The following is a 26,663-nucleotide window of genomic DNA, read 5'->3' as shown; positions in this document are numbered from 1 at the left end:
CCCATTAGTGCCCCTCGCTCAGAGCTTGGACGCGTCACTTATGCTTTCCAACCATCGCGCTGGCTGTCCAGTATCATCCAGCTTGGCTACGTGATTCAGTTTGCCAGGCGCTCGCCCCTTTTCAGTGGCATCTGCTTCACTTCGGTGCACGACAAGAACGCCAACACCCTTCGAGCAGAAATCGCAACCCTTTTACAAAAGGACACGATAGATCCTGTACCTCCAGCCGAGATGAAGAAGGGTTTCTATGGCCCTCACTTCATCGTACCCAAGAAACGCAGTGGGTTGCAGCCAATCTTGGACCTGCGAGTTCTGAACGGGCCTTACACAGACTCCCCTTCAAGATGCTCACGCAGAAACTTATTCTAACGTGCTTCTAGCATCGAGATTGGTTTGCAGCAGTAGACCTGAAGGATGTGTACTACGGCTTGCATCCAACGGCCCGACGTACTAGTACCAGGTCCTCCCCTTCGACTCGTCCCTGTCCCCTCACACCTTCACGAAGGTCGCAGAGGCAGCCCTTGCCCTGCTAAGGGAAGTTGGTATCCGCATACTCAATTACCTCGAAGACTGGCTGATTCTAGCTCACGCTCACTGTGCTCCCACAGGGACCAGGTGCTCAAGTTCCTCAGCCACCAAGGGCTTCAGGTCAACTAGGAAAAGAGCAAGCTCTTCCCGGTTCGGAGCATCTCTTTTTCTCAGAATGGAGTTTGGACTTGGTCTCAATGACAGCGCACCTCACAAGCGAACGCACGCAACCGGTGCTGAACTTCATTACAGAAAAGGCACAGCGTTTCCACTGTGGCAGTTCCAGAGGCTCCTGGGGCATATGGCATCCTCAGCAGCGGCTGCGCTGCTCGGGTTGATGCATATGAGACCACTTCAGCACTTGCTTCAGACTCGAGTCCCGAGATGTGCATGGCGCCATTGTGTGACCATCACACTTCTCTGCCATCTGGTCACCACAGACACCTCGAATCCGGGCTGTGGCACCATGTTCAACAGGCGCGCAGCCGCTGGCTCCTGGACAGGGCCACGACTGGGCTGGCACATCTACTGCCTAGAGTTGCTGACTGTACTTCTTGCCCTGCGGAGATTCCTCCCACCCTTTCAGAACAAGCACATCTTGATCTGTTCAAACAGCTCTGCGACTGTAGCATAACTCGCCAAGGCGACTTTCGCTCTCGTCACCTGTCGCAACTCGCCCGCCATATCCTCCTCTGGAGTCTGCAGTGGCCAAGGTCTGATGGGTACTCCCTGACGGGAGCCCCCTTTGGGACAGACGCGCTGGCACAGAGCTGACTCCGGGAGCTGCACGAGTATGCTTTTTCCCCAGTGAGCCTACTTGTACAAACTTGAACAAGTCACTCTTGTAACCCTTTGTTGGCCCACTCAGACTCAGACTCAGATCTCACGCTCCTCGCGACAGCACCTCCCAGGAAGGACCTACTTCATCAGGGATGGGTCACACTGTCATCCACGCTCAGACTTCTGGAACCCCCACGTCTGGCCCCTGGACGGGACATGGAAGATCTAGGTAGTCTGCCACCAGCCGTCGTAGACACGATCACCCAAGCCAGAGCTCCTTCTACCAGGCAGCTTTATGCCCTAAAGTGGCGTTTGTTCGCAAATTGTTGTTCTTCCCGATCTGAAGACCCACAAAGTCTGTAGAGTCAGTTGAGCTAAAAGCCCTCTTCCTGAAGACAGCCCTCCTGATTGCGCTTGCTTCCATCAAGAGGTTTGGGGACCTGCAAGTGCTGTCTGTCAGCGACACTTGCCTGGAGTTTGGTCCGGCAGATGCTCTTGGCATCCTAAGACCCCGACTGGGCTACGTGCCCAAGGTTCCTACGACCCCCTTCAGGGACCAGGTATTGAACCTGCAAGCACTGCCCCAGGAGGAGGCAGACCCAGCCTTATCTTTCCTGTGTCTGGTGCATGCTTTGCGCACCTATTTGGACCACACACGGAGCTATAGTCAAGTCAAGTGGTTTTTATTGTCATTTCAACCATATACAGTTAGTACAGTACACAGCGAAACGAGACAACGTTCTTCCAGGAACATGGTACTACATAAAACAACATAGGACAAACCCAGAACCACATGAGACTACACAGACTAAATAAAATACCTATATAAAGTGCACGTGCAAATGTGTGCAAAAAGTACGGGACAGTACAATAAATTACTAACAATGAACAGGACAATAGTGCCGATTTGCAGCGCCGACCAGTACACAGTAGTGCAAAAAGATGACAGTTTCTAAAAATGCCAAATGTAAACATAACATACTATGAGATATTGTACTATGGACATAGCAGTTATTGAGGTAGCAGCCAGTTATAAAGTGACAATAATTAAAGTGCAAATCAGGACATGTGTGTGTCAAACCAGTCTCTGAGTATTGAGGAGTCTGATGGCTTGGGGGAAGAAGCTGTTAAACAGTCTGGCCGTGAGGTCCCGAGTGCTTCGGTACCTCTTGCCAGATGGCAGGAGGGTGAAGAGTTTGTGTGTGGGGTCATCCACAATGCTGGTGGCTTTGCGGATGCAGTGTTTTTTGTAAATGTCTTTGATGGCGGGAAGAGAGACCCTGATAATCTTCTCTGCTGTCCTCACTATCCTCTGCAGGGCTTTGCAGTCCGAAACGGTGCAAGTCCCAAACCAGGCATTGATGCAGCTGCTCAGGATGCTCTCAATAGTCCCTCTATAGAATGTAGTGAGGATGGGGGGTGGGAGATGTGCTTTCCTCAGCCTTCGAAGAAAGTAGAGACGCTGCTGGGCTTTCATGGTAATAGAGCTGGTATTGAGGGACCAGGTGAGGTTCTCCGCCAGGTGAACAAGGAATTTGGTGCTCTTGACGATCTCCACAGAGGAGCCGTCGATGTTCAGTGGAGAGTGGTCACTCTGTGCTCTCCTAAAGTCAACAACCATCTCTTTTGTTTTGTCGACATTCAGAGACAGGTTGTTGGTTCTACACCATTCCGTTAGCCGCTGCACCTCCTCTCTGTATGTTGACTTGTCGTTCTTGCTGATGAGACCCACCACGGTCGTGTCATCGGCAAACTTAATGATGTGGTTCGAGCTGTGCATTGCTGCACAGTCGTGAGTCAGCAGATTGAACAGCAGTGGACTGAGCACACCGCCCTGGGGGCCCCCAGTCCTCAGTGTGGTGGTGGTGGTGGTGGAGATGCAGTTCCCGATCCAGACTGACTGAGGTCTCCCAGTCAGGAAGTCCAGGATCCAGTTGCAGAGGGAGGTGTCCAGGCCCAGCAGGTTCAGCTTTCCAATCAGGTGCTGGTGAATTATTGTGTTGAATGCTGAGCTGAAGTCTATGAACAGCATTCAAACGTATGAGTCCTTTTTATCTAGGTGTGTGAGGGCCAGATGGAGGGTGGTGGCGATAGCATCGTCTGTTGAACGGTTTGGACGATACGCAAACTGCAGTGGGTCTAGTGAGGGGGCAGCTGGGTCTTAATGTGCCACAGGACGAGCCTCTCGAAGTACTTCATGATGATGGGTGTGAGTGCAATCGTAATGAACGTTATGGATGATAGTGTGGTAGAAGGTAATTTAAGTACCGTAGAGCTAGAACATTCAAAGCTTTTTATGTAGTTAACATAATTTTAAAGTGGGGCTAATATGATCATATTATTTGTTTGTAGTCAGCACTCTGGCTGCTGTTTTTTTAACCAATTGAAGTTAACTGCATTGTTTGTTTATATGTTCTGCTGGCTTTAACTGTGCTGTGTTTAAAAGTGAAAAAGAAGTCGGAGAAAATTATTCCAAGAACTAAAAAGTGCTCCAAAATATTGGCTCTGTCGTTTATTTGGACACTATCCAAATTGTAGTTGGTGTGATTCAGATAAAGTAACACAATTGTTGATAAAAAACAAAGTTGAAGTAAGAAAAAGCCTGTATTTTTTCTCTCTCTCTTTTCCTCTTTCAAGCAGTAGGAATAATGCTGGGGCTGGTTGAGCAAACAGAGTAAAACAGAGAGAAGGAGAGAATCCTTTTTTTCTCATCTGTTTTCTTCCCAAAATAGAAATGCTAATGTGGATGCTAATTGAGAGGTGAAAAGAAATAGAAATTAAAAAGATGAATCATAGAAACACTGAGAGAATGAACAAATGAACTACAATTACAAATTTTAAGGTGATTTTTAAATGTAAATCAATGTACATGACAAATTGGATTGTAGGAAAGGTAGAAATGTGTTTGTGAAAAGTGTTAAAGTTTCTGTGTGTGTGAGAGTATCTGTATCTGTGTTTGAAAGTGTGTGTAAGGAAGAAAAAAAAAAGCACCTAGCGACAAATCTAGCGACTTTTGGACAAATCTTAGCAACTTTCCGTAGAACAGTCGCCAGTATTGCCGCACAAGCGCGAGGTCTTGCTTTCCCGCCGCATCTACTCTATTCAGTAAGCGGCAGACAGAGGAGCAGCACATTAAAAACACCCCCCAAAAAAGGATACAAATCACAAGTGACTTATCAAAATATACATAACAATATACAAACATAATATGTAAACAATATACAATAGAGTTTTGCCAGGGGAAGCTTATAGGTCATTATAACGAGAAGGAGAACCATATGTTGATGTATAATGTATAATATAATGTACAACTTCATGGAGAAAAAGTACAAAATTAGTTTTTTTAGTGCTGAATTTACATTTATGAATGTGAAATTCTGCCAACAGAATGAATAGGCCTACATTTATAATGAAGTACATCTTTACTTTGCCTTCTATAAAAGCAAAATACAACATTCTCCCACAATAAGGCAAAGTTTTTCTAAATATGGTCAATGATGAATCTGCTGAAGTTTTGCCAAAATGTCTTGGTGGGTGAGCAATACCAAAAGAGATGCAAAACAGTTTCTGGGTGGACTTCACAGGAAACACGGTTTCATTTAAAATAAGAAAATGCTTGTTGGGACTACTGCATGTAGCCCTACATGGAATTCATCTTCTAATTAATAAAAAAAAATATATAATAATATTCAATGTTGATATCATTCAGTTTTAAAACTAAACCCAAAACACCTACAGCACAATAGATTACAATAGCGGCGGCATTTACCTTATTCTGATGACGAGTAAATATTGACCAGGCGAGGTTTTTTTTATTCAGTTGCTATGACAACTAGGTTTGCACATACGCGCCTTCCAATGACTTCTGAGAACAGAGCGCGAAATTGCGATGCTACTGCCTGGATTAGCTACTGTCTGATTCCATTTCAGTTTTGCCTAATCCGGGCAGTAGCATCGCAATTTAATCTACCAGCATTGCCTTTGCGATCGACGTATTGGGCACCCCTGGTTTAGAGCATTGAAGTCCAAAAAGTTGAGCCCACCAGATTCATAATAATTCATAACACTTTATTTTTATATAATGTGTACGATTTTTCCAGATGAAGTCAAAAAACATTCTATCAATATCTTTAAAATTGTTACTGTTCAGGTGTAAAGAGAGAGCTGCATATGTAATGATATCCCTTCAGCCTTGGTAAGTAACACTCTGCCTTTTAGAGATAAGTCCTTTTGCAACCACTGGTTCAATTTGTTTGGGGTTTCTATAATGACTGGAGAGAAATTTAATGACCATCTCATTTTCTGATCTTTAGAGATAAGAAAGTATGTAACTTCTGCCTTGATCGGAATGTCGCGAATAGTTTGTGTGTACAATCTTTTAACAGTTCACATTTATTAATATTTAGGCATAGACCAGAGGCCTCTGAAAACTGGTTAATTACTTGAATGGCGACAGATATCTGGCTTGCATTTTTTTTTTTAAAAGAATGTGGAATCGTCAGCAAGTTGACTAATGATGATATCCCGACCCGCAATAGAAATCCCTTGTAACACTGTTAACGACATGAGTTGTGAGAATTTGTGTACAAAGTAAAACCAGGAGAAATCGGGCATCCCTGACGAATGCCCAATTTCAGATTACATTTAGGGGAAGTTCCATATTTCAGTTTGATAGAGCTATTGCCATTAATATATAAAGTTTTAATTGCTTTGCAGAAAAAACCCCCAAAACCAAATTTTTCTAAAGACAGAAAAAGGAGCAGCACATTCATTTGACCGCACGGCAGCTGACACAGACGCGAATGAGCTGCGCATGTGCAAACAGAGTTGCCAAAGACCAATCAATAATCTGTATGGTTTGCCCCTACTTAAATTTAATTTAACCATTATTTTTCTTGCTTATCACTCACTGACAAAATGAGACATTCTGTCGCTTTTAACTTTCTCTCTGAGTGATCATTTTACATGTAAATATAGCCGAAGTCACATCACAGCCGTTGTCTCTCATTTATGTTTTAAAATCAGGATTTTAACAGGCGGTGTTTCAGTCACTATTCATACTCGTTCCATGGTGTGACAACAGAAACAGAAGAAATGTGTACATGAGAGCAGCTTTATAGGGAAGTCAGCTGCATTAAAATACAGTATGTGAGCACGGAAAGTAAGAGAGAATTCTCTCTTACTTTCCGTGCTCACATACTGTATTTTAATGCAGCTGACTTCCCTATAAAGCTGCTCTCATGTGCTTAAGCAAACAGATGTAGCTGACACAAGGCAGAATGCAAATACGACACGATGGCATCATGAATATGCTAATTAAAGCATGACGTCATCTGGTGACTTTTTTAGTAGGTTTAGCAACTTTTCAGAAGTAGTTGGGAACACTCAACCGCCACCAAACAACAACAACAACAACAGAAGAAGAATTCAAACACATCTTCAGTTCGGTACGTGTTTAATGCGTTTCACATCATTTGAGAGATTTATATTTAATTTGACTTATATTTTGTTTTTGTTATAGCCTATGTTGTTTTTCTGTCTTTTGTGTTTTAATGAGTGTAAAATAAGTTTTTATCGACGCATGTCGCTTTGTTTTGTTACAAACGCTTTAAAAAATCCCTTTCAGGAGAAACAAACAGAAATGTGAGAATATTCTGCTTAAATGAGTCTTTAAATCCAGCGACTGACTGTAAATGAGTTCAATGAAGGTGATAATATATATTGGAGAGACGGGCACAAACAAACGCTTTTTGGTTTCCTCAAGTTTGTGTAAATACTTTTGGGATTACTGGTCATATGCAAGAGATGAACAAAACAACTAAAACACTTCAGAACAGGTTTATTTCCACTTTCTGTCTGTGGCTAAACTCATGTTTCTATTTTAGTCCAGTTTGAAGACGTGTTGGTAAAGTTCAATCTTGACAAACTTTGACTAACGTTCCAGAAACGTCGCGCTAATGTCCTAAAAACGTCCCTTAAAAGAGGTTATTGCAGCATGTTCCCCTGATCTTCAGATAACTTATACGAGTTGACGTTTTCATAATTATATTTTTTTTGTAGTCAGTCAATATGTGTTTTGGATATCATACTTAATTGACAAAATCTCTGTCAATAAAACGACAATTTACCACATCTGCTAAATATTTGGAGTAAATTGTGATTTATTCATATTTTAAAAACAAAGACAACATGTTTATTTAACAATGTTTCACCCAACTAAAATCAACCCTGGTTATCTGCAGGTAAGGTGGTACTTAAAGGTGCACTCAGTAACTTTTTGTTTGTGTCATCTTGGACTTACAGTGACACCTAGTGGTGTAGATGCTGCTTCATTCAAAATCAATAGTTTTCATTTACAGATCCCACTGTAGAAATTCACTATTCACAATCAGCCATGATTAATTTAATCCATGAGTGAAAGTGTCCAATATGAGTAGTATTTCAGCTGGTCATGTGATTCTAAAATGGCCGCCCCCATGAGGGCACCCTCTGTGTCAAAGATGTGCGAGTATCTGTCGGCCTAGTTTTTGCAGTGTGTTCCGCACCATTGCCACTAGTCAGACCCCTGGCGCCAGCTTTTTGGCTTATTAAGCATGTTTAATTGGCGGCGGAGCCTGTCAGTGAGACAGATCAGTTTTATTGGCTGTTCAACTAATGCCTCTTACACACTACACGACTTTTAAAGATGTCGGATTGTGGAACCATCCATATTACACAACTGTCTTTCTTGTCATTAAGTCATAGGGTTTTCAAATTACATCAGAAATCGGCAACAGGGGTGAACGCATTACAAAACATTTAGCTATTAGAGAAGTGATACGAGATATGAAAACAAATGCATGATTGTATGTTTTGTATTTCAGAAAATGTGTGTTTTTAATCGCTTTTACATAATATGTACCTCCTACTGAAAAATCTATCTATTTGCTTACCTGACTGACAAGAGAATTGACAATTTCTCTCCAACACTTCTCTGTCTCCACCCGGTTGTGGTACAGTTCAGATAAAACATCAAATAGCCGCTGGTGCTCCTGCCAATGTTCCACTATTTCTTCGGTCCAATGAGACTTTCTTGATACCACAGCCATGCTAGTTGATGTTCTGTTGCAGGTACATCAGGACTCCTCCAACTGAAACTTCCTGAGTCCCGTTTCTTGCTCTTTCATTGGCTGTAGGTCAACGCTGCAGTTGTATTCAGTCAAAACTAATTTCACATTTCACGATTTGGAATCGCAGATGGGTCCAGATATTTAACATTCTAGATATCTCACTGAAATCGGCGATGCGTCGGCGCTTCTCTCAGATCGCGTCTTTGATAGTTCATATATTGCGTTCATATCTCATGGGAGCGAGCTACAATTTTCCTACGATTTCGGGCTTTTTTCGGCGATCTCCACAAAATTGTCGGTGAGTGAAATTCGGGCCTTAGATCGTGTAGTGTAAACTCTGCATTAGTGAACCAGTGTACAAGAAGAAAAATGGAAGTGATGAAAGTCAAGAGGGCACATACACAAAAGGCTTTTCTCATTTTTCAAAAGACCAAGTGCTGACAACGCCAGTGCCATTTGTAACTTATCAGACATATTAGAAGAAGCTACATTACGAATCCGTGTGGTGAGCGAGATTGGTGTGAAAATGGTAAGCAAGTGCTTTATGGTTTGTATATCCGCAGTCCTAGCTCTTCCAGTTTCCATTTTTGAATAACAAATACAGACTACTGCCACCTGCTGGTTTGGAGAGTTATTTCCTCTCACACATGTGCTAGTTTGCAGTTGGTTGTAGTCTTTGCGGTGTGTTCAATAGCAACTTTTTGGCCCAGGCGCAGGCAACGTGAGGCGACACCACAGTCAAATTTTGTCGCCTCTAGTTCTTTGATGTTGGAATGGTGTGTCTGGGCCTTTAGTCCACACACTGTTACCTTTATATTCTAAAACATTTTTGTCAAATTGACACCGACCCGTAATTCACCTCCCCCAGGGTAAAATAAAAACCATTCTCTATGAAAGAATTGGGAAGATCACGAGACTCCAGCATCCTGTGGCTCATCTGCTGCATAAAACCACACTTAAGGAAGTTTCTGTTGTTCTGTAGCTAACCAATTGTACCGTATATGTACCGTAAAGTTTTAACACAGCAGTTCTTGTGTATAATCATTCAATGTTCGGTCGTTTTAATTTAATGAATGTCAGTCCATTATAATGATGATGTTTTTTGTATTCAGATGTTCATCAGCAGATGCTGAAGACACCATTGAAGATTGAAGTGAAGCATGAGGAGATAAAAGAAGAAATCACAACAGAAGAACAGAGAAATTGTGATGATAATGAACAGCAGATGCTGCAGACACCAGTGAAGATGTGTTCAGTGAAGCTGCTGGACTGCAGGAACCTGATGAAGATGAGAGGAGAAACCACAGCAGAGGAACAACAGAGTGATGGAGAAACCACAGCAGAGGAACAACAGAGGGATGATGATGAAACCACAGCAGAGGAACAACAGGGGGATGATGATGAAACCACAGCAGAGGAACAACAGAGGGATGATGATGAAACCACAGCAGAGGGATGATGATGAAACCACAGCAGAGGAACAACAGAGGGATGATGATGAAACCACAGCAGAGGGATGATGATGAAACCACAGCAGAGGGATGATGATGAAACCACAGCAGAGGAACAACAGAGGGATGATGATGAAACCACAGCAGAGGGATGATGATGAAACCACAGCAGAGGGATGATGATGAAACCACAGCAGAGGAACAACAGAGGGATGATGATGAAACCACAGCAGAGGGATGATGATGAAACCACAGCAGAGGGATGATGATGATGAAACCACAGCAGAGGGATGATGATGAAACCACAGCAGAGGAACAACAGAGGGATGATGATGAAACCACAGCAGAGGGATGATGATGAAACCACAGCAGAGGAACAACAGAGGGATGATGATGAAACCACAGCAGAGGGATGATGATGAAACGACAGCAGAGGAACAACAGAGGGATGATGATGAAACCACAGCAGAGGAACAACAGAGGGATGATGATGATGAAACCACAGCAGAGGAACAACAGAGAGATGAAGATGATTTTATTCCTTCAGGTATGTTTCTTTAATGTTGTTTTACACTTTGGAGCATAGACGGATCTAAGAAACTAGCCCTTCCACTTTCCCAAACCCGGAAGTGGTTGTGATGGATGGAATGGGAGAAGGCTCGAGTGGAATTACTAGTTTGTATATTATTTGTCTGACGTCAGAATACATGGCCACAGAGCTTTATCAAAACAGTGCGCTCCGACGGTAATGTCCACTGAAACTTTAGGACAGCTCGCTCAGGCTCTTCTAAGAGTACAACAAGAACAGGAAAAAAACGAATTGTTGGGGCTGTGAGTAGCTACCTTTCCCCTGTAATCCATCACAATGACAAAATAATTTTTGTGAAAGGTAGTATACAAGAGAAATAGATTCATTTCTGCACCTGTGTCAAGCAAAAAGTCACAGTAATTCCTACAAAATTGGCTAAAGGTTTAAACCTTCCGTACAAGAAAACTAAACTTTGTTTTACTGGTGTAATAGGTGAAGATTCTGGTTTGTATGAAACCCCGCTCATAGACGTACAATTAGGACCGAAAACTCTGACTCCTCAGCACAAGTTTCTACCAATAACGCAACCCCTCCAGAGTATGCTTTCTTACAGAATCAACCAATTGCAGATCAATCTAGATCCATTACTCATTTAACTTACAATAGAGAGAACAGGACTGGCAGGAATCTCTTGCTGGAAAACTGTTTAACAGCTGATATAATCATCATCTATACCTCAAATGCTAAATGCAATATACTCTGCTTTCTCAGTTTATATACGATTGTATTGAACCTAGATTTAACATTTTATATATTTGTAATACAACAGTTCCCCTTTTGAGAGTTCTAATAACTCTCACAAAATATAAATTTAGACACTTTCTTGTAACCTGTGGTCATTACAGGCACATAGCACATGCTCTGTGTTGATTTTCTGTGATTGCATGCTGACACAGAAACAAACATGCAATTAGGGTCTGTGAAGTTCTTACGGGTAATAGTCTTTTCTGGTTGGAACTGTCATTTTCTTGTGAGGGGCGAGAGTCATTTGTGGAATGAAACACTTGATACTGTGGACGCATAGATAGTACACCAGTAGGAGAAACAACAGCAGAATTGCTATTTCCTTGATCCACAACCAGGGTTTACCTAACATGTTTCCGAACTATAAAAAATTATCTTCAGTCATCTGATGTAATTTTGCTGAAAGATCAAGAATGTCTTGTTGGATTTTGTTCAAGTCCTCTGTTGGATTTATTAACCCGGTGCAGCACTCAGGGCCGATAATGGTGCAGGCTCCCCCTCGCGTTGCAAGAATGTAATTCAAGGCCACTCTGTTCTGCAAGATCATTATCTTGTGCGAAGCAAGAGTGTCCGTGATGTTACCCAGGGCCAAAGCCGTATCATTGGCCAATTTCTGATAAGCTTCTGACTTGATCAAGGGCCTGTACGACACCATAAGATGGGATTAATGCTCCAAGAGTTCTTGACCACCATGTTTGTGCACAAATGAGTCCTAGAATGCAGCCATCTTCTTTGTTTGTGGTAGGAGCTGAATTTTGTAGATGTGGAGAGCTTGGGGTGGAGTGTGTATTTTCTCTGATAGCCGGTAGAACATAAACCAGGGTGCACCTTCCATTGAATTGGCTGGGTAGGATGTTGTAGACAGAAGTTCCACATAACCAAAAAGTGCCAGTCGGTGGAGGAATCATACACCACTGACATTCTTCTAAGTCCTTTTCCTCTTTTCCTGCTGATGGAGTAATGTCCACATGGGATTCTGTTCCCATTTCGACCACAAAGCTGCAACGTTCACGAGGAATTTCACCAAGGGAGTCGAGGCTGGAGCATAATTTTCCATGCACCCAAGCAAAAGTCATTGGCAAAAGTAGATCTGTCATGATGGGAGTAGCTGAAGTTAGGTTGCAGGATGGTAATCCAGTAATGCAACATGGAGAAGCTGGGGGAGTTGTAATGTTGTGACATGTATTCTTGTTGGAGATGGGGTGTGCCACCCATGGGATTCCTGCTCCTACTGAAAGTGGGTGTGGCATGTAAACATTCTTTTTACATGGAGGTAGGTGTATGTGTGTCAAAGTCAACAATCAAGAGAAGACTTCACCAGAGTGAATACAGAGGGTTCACCACAAGATGTAAACTATTGGTGAGCCTCAAAAACAGGAAAGCCAGATTAGAGTTTGCCAAACAACATCTAAAAAAGCCTTCACAGTTCTGGAACAACATCCTATGCACAGATGAGACAAAGATCAACTTGTACCAGAGTGATGGGAAGAGAAGAGTATGGAGAAGGAAAGGAACTGCTCATGATCCAAAGCATACCACCTCATCAGTGAAGCATGGTGGTGGTAGTGTCATGGCGTGGGCATGTATGGCTGCCAATGGAACTGGTTCTCTTGTATTTATTGATGATGTGACTGCTGTCAAAAGCAGCAGGATGAATTCTGAAGTGTTTCGGGCCATATTATCTGATCATATTCAGCCAAATGCTTCAGAACTCATTGGACGGCGCTTCACAGTACAGATGGACAATGACCCGACGCATACTGCGAAAGCAACCAAAGAGTTTTTTAAGGGAAAGAAGTGCAATGTTATGCAATGGCCAAGTCAATCACCTGACCTGAATTCGATTGAGCATGCATTTCACTTGCTGAAGACAAAACTGAAGGGAAAATGCCCCAAGAACAAGCAGGAACTGAAGACAGTTGCAGTAGAGGCCTGGCAGAGCATCACCAGGGATGAAACCCAGCGTCTGGTGATGTCTGTGCATTCCAGACTTCAGGCTGTAATTGACTGCAAAGGATTTGCAACCAAGTATTAAAAAGTGAAAGTTTGATTTATGATTGTTAATCTGTCCCATTACTTTTGGTCCCTTAAAAAGTAGGAGGCACTACAAATTGTTGTAATTCCTACACCGTTCACCTGATTTGGATGTAAATACCCTCAAATTAAAGCTGAAAGTCTGCTGTTAAAGCACACCTTGTTCGTTTCATTTCAAATCCATTGTGGTGGTGTATAGAGCCAAAAAGTTTAGAATTGTGTCGATGTCCCAATATTTATGGACCTGACTGTATTCATCAGCTGTAAGAATATGGTGTTTCTGGAGTCTACACTTTGTGCGAAGTTCATGATGGTTACTAGTACGACAATCTTGATCATGTTGATGGATGACTGAAGTTCCCGTATGCGAGTCTCTGCATTGTGTATTTATTTATTAATTTTTTCCTTTTGTGATAGTTGGCTCGGCAGTGGGTCTAGTTGTTTTCTAGAGGTTGTGGCTTCTTACGCAGGTGAGGAGGTTGGTGCATATGGGTCTCGGGACAGCCATCAAGTGGTATCTGCACAGAGTAAGAATGAAAACAAAGACAATAGAGCAGTATTTGTTCTAACAGTATTTGTTGTATCCTTTTCTGAGTCTGCTATAGTTGTTCCTTCTTTCCCTATTTCTTAATTTCTGTGACACCTAAAGAACAGTGAGGTAAGGGTGTACTAGTGGATGGGGAAGGCCTATGAGGGAGTCTTCACCGCAGAAGCCTGTTGTATTCGGTTCTTCCCTGGGCTCCTCACTGGTCCGTGTCCTATCCTATCCCTGTTGGTGGGGGAACAACTTTACAGTGTGACACATGAGTCCAGGTTTTCCTTCCATGACACAAAACTGCAGCTGCTGTAATCAACATCACTTGATGTGGTCCATGCCACTTAGGTTCTAATGGCTTGTTTCTGAATGACTTTATCATGACCCATTGACCTGGGATGATTGTGTGTCCACCTTTTGGTGGAGTCTGCCAACATGACTCAACTCTCTCTTTGGTACTCTGTACTGCATTTGTGAGGTTTTCACAGTAAGCGATCAGGGCATCTGAGGCAATGTGTACATCAGTATTTCTAAGATCAATCCCACCTGGCATCTGCATTGGGCGTCCAGTAATAATCACATGAGGGCTCAGTCCTACTGATCTGTTAGGTGACTCTCTCATACTACACAGTACTGCTGGCAGCGCTTCGACCCTTGGTACCCCTTCCTTATGCATTTTGCTTAGCCTGGTTTTGATTGTTCTGTTCGATCGTTAAACCTGTCCTGATGCTTGTGGCCTGTATGAGCAGTGAAGGTTACACTTAATCTTCAACATTCTAGACACTTCCTTGACTACCTGTCCTGTGAAGTGTGTACCTTGATCTGAGTCGATGCAATCTGATAATCCCCATCTGGGGATGAAATCAGTGACAAGACATTTAGCAGTATGTGCAGCTGTAGCATGCTGTGTTGCATAAGCTTCTATCTATCTTGAGAGCTTGTCTATTACTACCAAAACGTCAGTTTTTCCCTTACACGGAGGCAACGATATGTAGTCAACTTGCAGGTGACGAAATGGTCCTGGTGGAGTGAGGGTATTTGTTGCTGCTGTAGTTGCTGCTGGCACATCATTATTTTTCTGACATGTAACGCATCTCTTGACTGTTTCGGTGGCTACCTTTTCTGAAGTTTGGATTCCACCATTGATTTGAGAACCTGTTATTCATTGTTGCTGGACCACTTTGACCCAAATTGTGTATTTGTTGAGCCAAATATGGCAGCAGTGATTCGGGAGCGACATAAATTCCCCCTTTGGTCCAGCAGCCGGATGAATCCACGGTGGCTACTTTGTCTAACCATGTCCATGCTTCATATAGAGGAATGTCTTTGTACAGATCAATGATTGATTCAGGAGGCAGAATTGTCTTCTGTGCTGTACTACCTGAACACACTTGTACAGTTGCATCTTTCCTTAAATACGATTGTGAAATTTGTATAAAAATAAATAATGACAAAATATTTGTATTTGGAAACCTAGCGAGGAAGCAGAAGGCAAATTTGGCAAGGAACACGAAACTCCATAAGACACAGGCTCTCTCTGGGGGCCAGTTCCCCTCTGGCTAACAGCATGCAGCACACGCCTGTCTCGTGGAACAAGCTAATGTAAAGATGTTTCACATTAACAATGTAATCAGATATTTTATATTTGTTTATATTTAATATTTATAATATCTTTCCGACCTCTTCCACTTTTTCTGTGTAAATGATGAATTGTCTGATCAAATTAAAGTATGGAGTGCCACAGGGATCAGTTTTAGGGCCTCTCCTTATATATGCTCACCGTAGGAGACATTATCAGGAACAATAGAATTAGTTTTCACTGTTATGATGACTAGACCTAACTTTTATATTTCTTCGAAACCCGACGAAATTTCATCATGTGTATAAATTATATCAAAGAGTGGATGGCTAGAAATTTCCTTCTAGTGTATAAAACAGAAGGTGGTACTAGGTGGATGTCCAGCAGGTTTAATAAATAAACTTTCAGTTGGTTCAAAATGCAGCAGTGAGAGTGCTAACTAGATCCAAGAAATATGATCATATAGCCCCATTTAATTGGCGTTACAAATCCTGTTAATTTTCACATTCATTTTAAAATTCTGTTAATTGCATACAAAGCTTTGAATGGCCTAGCTCCAAAGTACTTAAGTGACCTTCTATCAGGCTATATTCAATCGCACTATGATCGCAAAACTCTGGTGTGTTAACAATACAGAGAATATCAAAATCCACAAAACGAGGGAGACTATTTTCATATTTGGCTCCTAAACTTTGGAATAATCTTCCTAGCAGTGTTCAAAACTCAGACACACTCTCTGTTCAAGTCTAGACTAGACTACAGACTTCAGTCTACTAAGACAGACATCACAGTGGATGAACTGATGCAAATTCAAAGAAATGGGATTCTTCATGAGCCACTGTCTGAATCATGGTCTCAGAATGGAGTTCACCAAAATTACCTGCCATAAGCTTCCAGACGGACTGTGATACTCCTCACTGACTAAAGTCAACTAACAAAAGTCTTCATCTGCCAAAATCAAAGGACAATGCATCCATGTGTGTTTCCTCAGTTAATTTGGGAAGACTTCAAGGACTTTAACCCTAAAACTAACAGCACGTGCTGGACGAACATCTTTGACTGTTGCACTGAATCTCAATGTTTTTTCTGTCATCTCGCACAGGATCGCAGCATTTTTTGACACCAAGTAAAGGTACTGTAAAAATGTTTTGTTAAACCATTTCAAAATCAAAGCACTCAAAAGAGGCTTTGTTGCCTCACAGAAATGTGAACTTGCCCAGGCAGAGTGCACACAGGCAGGTAGAGTTTGATTATATTTGTTTGACTTTAATGTAAGATTTCATCATTTGAAGGTTTGCATATTGTGCTATTTTTAGCTCACTGTGCACATGATTTGGTGCTTTTTTGAGCTGTGTTTGAGGACAAAACATAGCAAAAGATTTCTTTAATCCTGCATCCTGAATAAAAAAACAATTAACAGCTTGTGAAACTTTGTGGTTAATCAACTGTTAAAAACATTAACTGTGCAAAAATAACACATTTTATGGAGAAATAGAAGCAATATTTTGGTCCATTCTGCTCAAACAGTAATGAATAATGACACAGAAAGCAGAACTCATCAGCATCCATCCAACCATCTTTCTTAATTTCAAAGTGCACTTTTCCCCTTAAATCTCACATGCTCCACCTCTGTCATGTGAAGGCTTGAGTAATCTGAGACCGTATCTGTATCACATTCTGTAATAATTATAATACATTTGTTTGTCGGATTTTGGATTTTTACACCTCTATCAACCACTATAAGTGACTATAATCATAAAATTAAGTTATTAATCAGAATTGATGGAATAATTATTTACCTTTTGCAGAGTAAAAATAAACAAATACTGGAGGTTTGATCAGCCATTATATTGGGGTTTAATTTGATTTTGTCATCAATTTACTGTGTTCATTGTAGAGCTGATGGAAGTGAAAGAGGAACGTGAAGAACTGAATGAACTGGAGGAGAAAAGTCATGATTTCACAACTGGAGAAATATCTTTGAGTGGCCCAAAGATTAAAAATAATTTCTCACAAAAAAATCCTCAAAGAAGAGCAGCCAAGGAATCTTTCACCTGCTCTCAGTGTGGAAAAAGTTTCATGTGTAAAAGTCATCTTAATAAACACATGAGAGTTCATACTGGAGAGAAGCCTTACACGTGCCATCAGTGTGGAAAGAGTTTCACACAGTCAGAACACCTGAAAACACATGAACATATTCATACTGGAGAGAAAACATTTGAATGTGATAAGTGTGGGAAAGCATTTGTTCTGGCACAGTACCTAAAAAAAACATCTGAAAACTCACACAAATGAGAAACCTTACAAGTGTTCATTTTGTGGAAAGAGTTTTGCACAACTGTACTATTTTAAAGAGCACCAGAAAAAACATACCGGTGTGGGGGTTCATATGTGATTTGAATGTGGAAAGACCTTTACTACAGCCGGCAACTTGAAGGAGCACCAAATAATTCATACTGGAGAGAAACCATACAAGTGCTCACACTGTGGAAAGAGTTTCACTATGTCACAAAAAATGAAAGCACATGAGAGAATTCATACTGGAGAGAAACCATACAAGTGCTCTTCATGTGAGAAAAGTTTCATGTCATCAAGTTCGTTACGGAAACATGAAAAAAGGAATTGCCCACATAGTCACAGCAAGCGAGAATCATCTTCTGGTCCAATGATATCAAGTAAATGGTGAATGTGTGAACAAAGCATATGTTCCTCCTAACCAAACTATTTTTATTTTTTCTGATTAGTTGATTTTATCTCTCTTGATTAATGAAAAATAAAATTTCTTTATACATTTAATCCTATTTTCTAATTGTCTTGAAAATATTTTGAATTATTATTATTATGCAGTGCTTCTAAAACAAGATAAATCAAACTGATAGGGAAAAAATCATATTCCATCAAAGGTCTTACTAGAAAAAAAAAATTATAATCTAACGTGAATTTTCTTGATAAAAAAATATGATTATGTCTGGTAACGTGCATGTAAAATGGCTAGAAATAGCATTTTAGTTTAGCGTAAAGCTTTTATTATTTCTATTTTTTCTGCGCCAAACTTCAAACGTACTTCTCTGTCTGCTCGTATGAATGTAACACATCATAAGAAAGTGTTTCACCGCTGTTTAAATGCACTTTGGATCACATCATTTATATGTAGAATGTTTTTCATCTGAAAGGACCAAATATTAAATGAAACAAATGACAATATAATGCAAAGTAATCTCTTCATTAATCAAAATACTTTTTGAATGTAACTGTTATAGTATATTTTTAATATCAGATATAGAAATAAAGGTACAAATATAGAATATGTTTGGTCATTGTGTAGGCCAGAAACTTGTATGTGTGACTATGTAGCTATGGAAAATACACATGTTGTTTTTGACTTGGGCTCAGCAAGGTTAAATGTACACTCAGCAATGTTATGTTTAGAACAATACACTGTGGAGAAAAACATTCCTTAAACACAGCCAATATATTTTAGTATGTTTAGATTTAAACTCTTTTATTATGAAAATGTACAAAGCTATTTAAAAAAAAATAGAAGATAAGTGTTGAGGTCCACATTTAAAAAACAAGTCAGATGGTCTGATAAATAATAGTGGCAAGTAGAGACAGGTGGGGAAGCAAGCCCATTGGTTGAATGTATGATCAATGTCTCAAAAAGAGCTAACAGTGCACCTGCTATTTACGCATGCAATGGCTTGCTTGCATCAGCAGTCCTTGTAACACAGTTCAGCTAGTTTTGGCATTTTGTATAGGGACCCCACATTGAGTGAGTGACAGATAGGGAACAGAGGTTACGACAGTAACCGAGACATTCCCTATCTGTTAATGAACAGATGGAGGGAACAAGCTGGTGTGTCCATCTTGCCACAACACTGTACTATCCGTTGAAATGTCTGGGACCCTGTCTCAGCTCCTCAGCACAAAACATGAATGAGTGGTCACGAGTCAGCTCCATTTGTACCCGTATGTCCCTGGGAGTGGCATGCAAATTCAGCTCGCTAATTCCCATTGGATTTTTCTCAAACATCAGAGGTGTTTGGGGCTCCCAAGTGTGACCCCTAGTGTCACTACATCGACACAATGTCTCGTTTACTCCATCAGTGTTAGACAGAGGTTACATCAGTACATTCATGTGCTTGACGGTTCTTGTGCTCAGTGCTCTGTAGCGCCAGCCAGAAGGCATCTCGAACAGTGTCTGGAGTGGTGGTAGCGTAGTGGACTAAATCACATAACTGGTAATCAGAAGGTCGCTGGTTCGATCCCCACAGTCACCACCATTGTGTCCTTGAGCAAGACACTTAATCCAGGTTGCTCTGGGGGGGATTGTCCCTGTAATAAGTGCACTGTAAGTCGCTTTGGACAATGTAAATGTCAGGGAGACTATTCCATAGTTTAGGAGCCAAGTATGAAATATATCTCCTTTTGTGGATTTTGATATTCTAGGAACTATTAACAAGCCAGAATTTTGCATTCGTAATGAACGTGATGGATGATAGTGTGGTAGAAGGTCACTTAAGTACTGTAGAGCTAGACCTTTCAAAGCTTTGTATGTAGTTAACATAATTTTAAAATTAATACGAAATTGAACAGGTAGCCAATGTAATGATGATAAATTGGGGCTAATATGATATTTCTTGGTTCTCGTTAGCACTCTTGCTGCTGTTTTTTTTAACCAATTGAAGTTGGTGAAATGTTTTGAACTTGCTGGACATCCTTCCAGTAATGTATAACAATAATCTAGTCTTGAGGTCATGAATGTATGCATTAGTGTTTTGGCATCAGCAACAGAGAACATGTGGTGTCCACATGTTAATGCAAATCTTATGAAATTAATCTATTATAGCAGTGTTAACATTAGCTGAGACAAATCTTAAAATGCTTCGCTGAACCACAAATGATATGTATTTAGGTTCTCTGATTTGTGACGCTAATGTTAACCTATGCACGAATTAAATATTAATCGACTCAAAAATAGCAAACATTAACATTCATGTCGAGATAGGTCTAAGAAGATTTTACACTTGTTTGTGACTGTCCGCCATCTTTACAAGCGGTACCGTGCGCTTACTGTACGTGCTTTAAGTTGTAGCTCCTCCTCGCTGGACCGCCATCAAACAACAACAACAGAAGAAGAAGAATTCAGATACAGCTGCAGTTTGAGCGCTCAGTTCGGTACGTGTTTAATGCGTTTCACATCATTTGAGAGATTCATATTTAATGTGACTTATATTTTGTTGCTGTATTTGTTGTTTTTCTCTCTTGCGTTTTAATGACTGTAAAATATGTTTTTATCGACGCATGTCACTTTGTTTTGTTACAGACGCTTTAAAAAATCACTTTCAGGAGAAACAAACAGAAATGTGAGAATATTCTGCTTAAATGAGTCTTTCAATCCAGCGACTGACTGTAAATGAGTTCAATGAAGGTGATAATATATATTGGAGAGACGGGCACAAACAAACGCTTTTTGGTTTCCTCAAGTTACATAATGTTGCATAACACCACACTTAAGGAAGTTTCTGTGGTTCTGTAGCTAACCAATTGTACCATATCAGAAACAGTGGTTTTGTTTAACAGCAGTTCTTGTGTATAATCATTAAATGTTCAGTCTTTTAGAGTTTGATGAGTGTCAGTCCATTATAATGATGATGTTTGTGTGTTCAGATGTTCATCATGAGAGAGCAGGTGGATGTGATTCACGCTGGAGAACAGCAGATGCTGCAGACACCAGTGAAGATTGAAGTGAAGCAGGAGATAAAAGAAGAAAACACAGCAGAAGAACAGAGAAATTATGATGATGAACAGCAGATATTGCAGACACCAGTGAAGATGTGTTCAGTGAAGCTGCTGGACTGCAGGAACCTGATGAAGATGAGAGGAGAAACCACATCAAAGGATCAACAGAGTGACAAAGATGATTTTATTCCTTCAGGTATGTTTCTTTAATGTTGTTTTACACTTTGAAGCATTAAAGGTTCTAAGAAACTAGCCCTTCCACGTTCCCAAACCCGGAAGTGGTTGTGATTGATGGAATGGGAGAAGGCTCGAGTGGAATGACTAGTTTGTATATTATTTGTGTGACGTCAGAATACATGGCCTGGTGTAATCAAACAGGTTTGATTGTAGCGAAAGGGTTGAATTGCACTTCACATAGGCTGAAAAAAAATCTATAACAAGTCCCATCTGAGCTTGTTTTGTAGCACAAATGTGATCTTTTCTCCATCATTTGATCTACATGGATGCTCTGTCACGTATGTAATTTATGGTGTGTAATTCAATATAATGACTCTGGGCAAACATAGATGCATCAAAAATAATCTACCCTTCTTACTTAACCGTTAATGCTGGTTCATCCTGTATTAGGGGTAAATGCTGTATTAGGTTCATGCTGGATTAGGGGTAAATGCTGTATTAGGTTCATGCTGGATTAGGGGTAAATGCTGTATTAGGTTCATGCTGTATTAGGGGTAAATGCTGTATTAGGTTCATGCTGTATTAGGTTCATTTACATTTACATTTATGCATTTGGCAGACGCTTTTATCCAAAGCGACTTACAGTGCACTTATTACAGGGACAATCCCCCCGGAGCAACCTGGAGTTAAGTGTCTTGCTCAAGGACACAATGGTGGCATCTTGGTGGTGCTGGGGCTTGAACCCCCGACCTTCTGGTCAGTAACCCTGAGCCTCAGCCACTGAGCCACCACTGCCCCCATTCATGCTGGATTAGGGGTAAATGCTGTATTAGGTTCATGCTGGATTAGGTGTAAATGCTGTATTAGGTTCATGCTGGACTAGGGGTAAATGCTGTATTAGGTTCATGCTGGATTAGGGGTAAATGCTGTATTAGGGGTAAATGCTGTATTAGGTTCATGCTGGATTAGGGGTAAATGCTGTATTAGGGGTAAATGCTGTATTAGGTTCATGCTGGATTAGGTGTAAATGCTGTATTAGGTTCATGCTGGACTAGGGGTAAATGCTGTATTAGGTTCATGCTGGATTAGGGGTAAATGCTGTATTAGGGGTAAATGCTGTATTAGGGGTAAATGCTGTATTAGGTTCATGCTGGATTAGGGATAAATGGGTTTTCAATATTAAAGGAGACCGAGTTTGGGACAGTTTTTCAAGTATAAGGTGGGCTGTTCACATGGACGGACATCTTTGACTGTTGCGCTGAATCTCAATGTTTTTTTCTTTCAGTGTCTCGCACAGGATCGCAGCATGTTTCGACACCAAGTAAAGGTACTGTGCGCACATGCGATGACAGTTTGATTATATTTGTTTGACTTTAATGTACGGTTTCATCATTTGAAGATTTGCATTTTGTGCAATTTCAGCTCATTACTCACTATGCAGGTGATTTGGTGCTATTTTGAGCCGTGTTTGTGGACAAAACATAGCAAAAATGTTCTTTAATCCCTATTAACAGTTTGCGAAAATTTACGGCTAATCAGCTGTTAAAAATGGTAGTTGTGCACATTCCTAGTAAATAACACATTTTATGGAGAAATACAAGCAATATTTTGGTCAGTTCTGCTCAAACAGTAAAGAAAAATGACAAAGCAAAATTCAGCAGCATCAATTCAACCATCTTCATTTCAAAGTGCACTTTTCCCCTTCAATCTCACATGCTCCACATCTGTCATGTGAAGGTTTGAGTAATCTGAGACTGTATCTGTATCACATTTTGTAATAATATAGTAATGATAATACATTTGTTTGTCAGATTTTGAATTTTTACACCTCTATCAACCACTATAAATTACTATATTCATAAAATTAATTATTCATCAGAATTGATGGAATAATTATTTACCTTTTGCAGAGTAAAAAAAATACTGAAAGTTTGATCAGCCATTATATTGGGGTTTAATTTGATTTTGTCATCAATTTACTGTGTTCATTGTAGAGCTGATGGAAGTGAAAGAGGAATGTGAAGAACTGAATGAAGTGGAGGATGAACAACTTGATTTCATAACAGGAGAAATATCTTTGAGTCGCCTGAAGAATAAAAATAATTTCTCTCAAAAAAATCCCAGAAGAGCAGCCAAGAAATCTCTCAACTGCTCTCAGTGTGGAAAGAGTTTCAAATTTAAAAGTGACCTTAATAGACACATGAGAGTTCATAGTGGAGAGAAGCCTTGCACCTGCCATCAGTGTGGAAAGAGTTCCACAAGTAAAAGAGATCTCGATAGACACATGAGAGTTCATACTGGAGAGAGACCTTACACGTGCCATCAGTGTGGAAAGAGTTTCACATGGAAAAGCAATCTTAATACACACATGAGAGTTCATACTGGAGAGAAACCTTACACATGCCATCAGTGTGGAAAGAGTTTCAAATTTAAAAGTGATCTTAATAGACACGTGAGAGTTCATAGTGGAGAAAAACCTTACACATGCTCTCAGTGTGGAAAGAGTTTCACATGTAAAAGCAATCTTAATAGACACATGAGAGTTCATAGTGGAGAGAAGCCTTACACGTGCCATCAGTGTGGAAAGAGTTTTGCACGTAACTGCCTTCTTAATACACACATGAGAGTTCATACTGGAGAGAAGCCTTACACGTGCCATCAGTGTGGAAAGAGTTTTGCATATCCAGCCGATCTCAAGAGTCATCTTTGCTGCCACTCTAGAGAAAGACCATTTGAATGTGATAAGTGTGGGAAAACATTTGTTCTGCCACAATACCTAAAAATACACCTGAAAACTCACATAAATGAGAAACCTTACAAGTGTTCATTTTGTGGAAAGAGTTTTACACGCATGTCCTATCAGAGAGAGCACCAGAAATTACATACTGGTGTGGCGGCTCATATGTGCTTTGAATGTGGGAAGTTCTTTATTACAGCCGGCAGCTTGAATCAGCACCAAATAATTCACACTGGAGAGAAACCATACAAGCGCTCACACTGTGAAAAGAGTTTCAATCATTCAGTAAACCTGAAAACACATGAGAGAATTCATACTGGAGAGAAACCATACAACTGCTCTTCATGTGAGAAAAGTTTCATCTCAGCAAGTTCTTTATGGCAACATGAAAAAAAGATTTGCCCGCATAGGCACAGTGAGCAAGAATCATCTTCAAGTCCAATGATATCAAGTAAATAGTGAATGTGTGAACAAAGCATATGTGCCCCCTAACCAAACTATTGCATGTGCAGCCGTGTCTCCTAGGGCTGCACGATATTGGAAATAACTGACATTGCGATATTTTGTTTTTCTGCGATATGAAAAAATACAGGATGACTTCGCCAGATGACTTGAATAGCTCTATTTGAGAAGGATTAATTATTCTAGAATGATAGGGGTGATTTTGTAGGGAACTGCACCTTCATGGAAAATTTAAATTAAAAAAAGAAACTGAAACTAACTTGTAACTTTTAGACTTATTTTGGGTAGATTATTTTATTATAATAATGAATACACTGTTTAATTCATCATGGTTCCATTGTATTCATGTAATACTCCTCTATCAATTCACCCTAAAGTCAATGATCTAACCTGTTATGATATTAATAATGCATGTTGCTTACCCTAAATGGGGCTCATTTGTGAACGATGAAGGGATCCAGGAGATTACATCTCTGTACTCCAACCAGGTTAAAACAGAGCATTACACTAAGGAAGTTTCATTATCACAATAGGGCATTAATGTGAATGACAAAATAAGTAATTCAACATTTTATTACATTACAAATTAGATTACAAACCTCTTCTTTTTTTTTTTAAGAAATGTAAACTATAAATATATTTATATATATTTTAACCTAATTGAACCTAATTAATTTAAAGGTTTAAATTAATATAATATAACTGTAAATACTAATCTTTCTTTTTTGATTTCTGATTTTTATTAAAACTGATTGACTTCATAGATCCAAAAACTTTCCTTCCAAGGTCTCGGAATGATCTGGAACGGATTATATTAATAATGGAAATTAATATAATTTAAACCTTTTGGGGAAAAACAGTGCAGATATACACCAACCCTGAGTGATTTACAAAAATACAACATCAAATAAAATGTTTATAAAATAAATAACTTAAAAAATAGTTGCGTGATTGTATTACACACCGCTTGTCAAGTGTTTTTAGAAACCTCTTTTCTCGTGTTAATTGGTACCGTGTCTTTCGCAAGGTGGAGTGGTGGTGTCGTAGTGGGCTAAAGCACATAACTGGTAAGCAGAAGGTTGCTGGTTCGATCCCCACAGCTACCACCATTGTGTCCTTGAGTAAGGCACTTAACTCCAGGTTGCTTCGGAGGGATTGTCCCTGTAATAAGTGCACTGTAAGTCCCTTTGGATAAAAGCGTCTGCCAAATGCATAAAAATAAAAGTAAGGTGAAATGTTACGGAATCTGTGATTTTTCTCTGGCGTTTGGAAACTTTCTTGTATGGTGTAACACTGGCAAAGGAATCTGAAATAGTTTTTTGCTTTGGACGGCCTTTAGATCTGGCTTTACACTCGATGTACAAAGATTTGTGGCACTGATTTAAATGATCAAACAAACTGCTCGTGTTTTGGCAACAATTGCAAGACACTCTCGACAAAGTACCTGTTTTTGGTCAACATCATCCTGTCTGTAGACAAAATATTTCCACATAACTGACAATGCATTTCATTTTGCAACCAAATCCCCCATTTCTCTTTGCCTGTTCCTCACTCATCACTTCATCAAGCACAAGCAGAGCCTGCATGTCAACAACATGCAGCAATGAACGTTTTTTTATTTTTTATTATAATAAACTGTGTAACTATGAACCCATAAATCGGATTAATTACGTAATATCAGACAGATATAATTCTACTTTTCCTATTGGGAAAACAATATTGTAGACTATATGCCTACATATCTTACTACATTGCGCACTCTGCGATGTGACTATTGCGGATGCGCACATCACGATGTCGATGCTGAAACGATATATCGTGCAGCCCTAGTGCGTGTCTTAAGATGAGACCATCCTGCAGTGCAACGAATGCAGTGCTCACATGACATGAAAGTTAGCATCACTGAATACTGACTATACCAGGGCTCGACATTAACACTTGTCCAGAACAAGAGGATTTTTGATGGAGCAAGTGATAGAGATTATTTATTTTAAAGGAAGACTTTTTCTTGGCATCTACATAAACTCTAGAGGTTTTCAAGAGATTTTCTAGGTGTAGTGAGATTTCTACTACACCTTCCAGAGGTGTACAACTGTGGTCAGAATCACTCTGTCTCCTAAATGGTAAAAAAAGTCACACATTCACACACCAATGACGGAAGAGCTGCTATGCAAGGTGCTAGTCTACCATTGGGAG

The 26,663-nt window shown here is 40.3% G+C and overlaps 4 protein-coding genes across 16 annotated transcripts in view; all 4 read left to right on the top strand.

The window, feature by feature from the left end:
* The window catches only part of LOC127624950 (zinc finger protein 160-like), a 229,712-nt gene that overhangs the window by 67,801 nt on the left and 135,248 nt on the right, over positions 1–26,663 (top strand). The gene's annotated exons all lie outside the window — the stretch shown is intronic.
* The window catches only part of LOC127625003 (zinc finger and SCAN domain-containing protein 2-like), a 138,451-nt gene that overhangs the window by 67,723 nt on the left and 44,065 nt on the right, over positions 1–26,663 (top strand). Inside the window, exon 1 of one of the 11 annotated variants that reach the window (XM_052100040.1) lies at positions 7,117–7,145. The exons of 9 other annotated variants lie outside the window; for them this stretch is intronic. The gene's annotated coding sequence lies outside the window, so the exon portion shown is untranslated. Of the gene's footprint in view, positions 1–7,116; positions 7,146–20,515; positions 20,528–26,663 lie in introns of those variants that run through there. One more of the 11 variants, XM_052100035.1, reaches the window with a different exon arrangement.
* Positions 1–26,663, top strand: part of LOC127625013 (zinc finger protein 239-like) — a 99,311-nt gene that overhangs the window by 46,984 nt on the left and 25,664 nt on the right. The gene's annotated exons all lie outside the window — the stretch shown is intronic.
* The window catches only part of LOC127624990 (zinc finger protein 501-like), a 67,455-nt gene continuing 61,252 nt past the window's right edge, over positions 20,461–26,663 (top strand). The window contains exons 1-5 of one of the 2 annotated variants that reach the window (XM_052099997.1): positions 20,488–20,527; positions 20,676–20,780; positions 21,020–21,287; positions 22,554–22,595; positions 23,263–24,456. In XM_052099997.1, the coding sequence (XP_051955957.1) occupies positions 20,766–20,780; positions 21,020–21,287; positions 22,554–22,595; positions 23,263–24,456 (1,519 nt within the window). In that variant the 5' untranslated portion in view covers positions 20,488–20,527; positions 20,676–20,765. Of the gene's footprint in view, positions 20,528–20,675; positions 20,781–21,019; positions 21,288–22,553; positions 22,596–23,262; positions 24,457–26,663 lie in introns of both variants that reach the window. The other variant, XM_052099998.1, reaches the window with a different exon arrangement.

Source organism: Xyrauchen texanus, chromosome 31, assembly GCF_025860055.1.
Source record: "Xyrauchen texanus isolate HMW12.3.18 chromosome 31, RBS_HiC_50CHRs, whole genome shotgun sequence".
Lineage (NCBI taxonomy): Eukaryota > Metazoa > Chordata > Actinopteri > Cypriniformes > Catostomidae > Xyrauchen > Xyrauchen texanus.
This window is presented reverse-complemented; position numbering and strand designations above follow the sequence as displayed.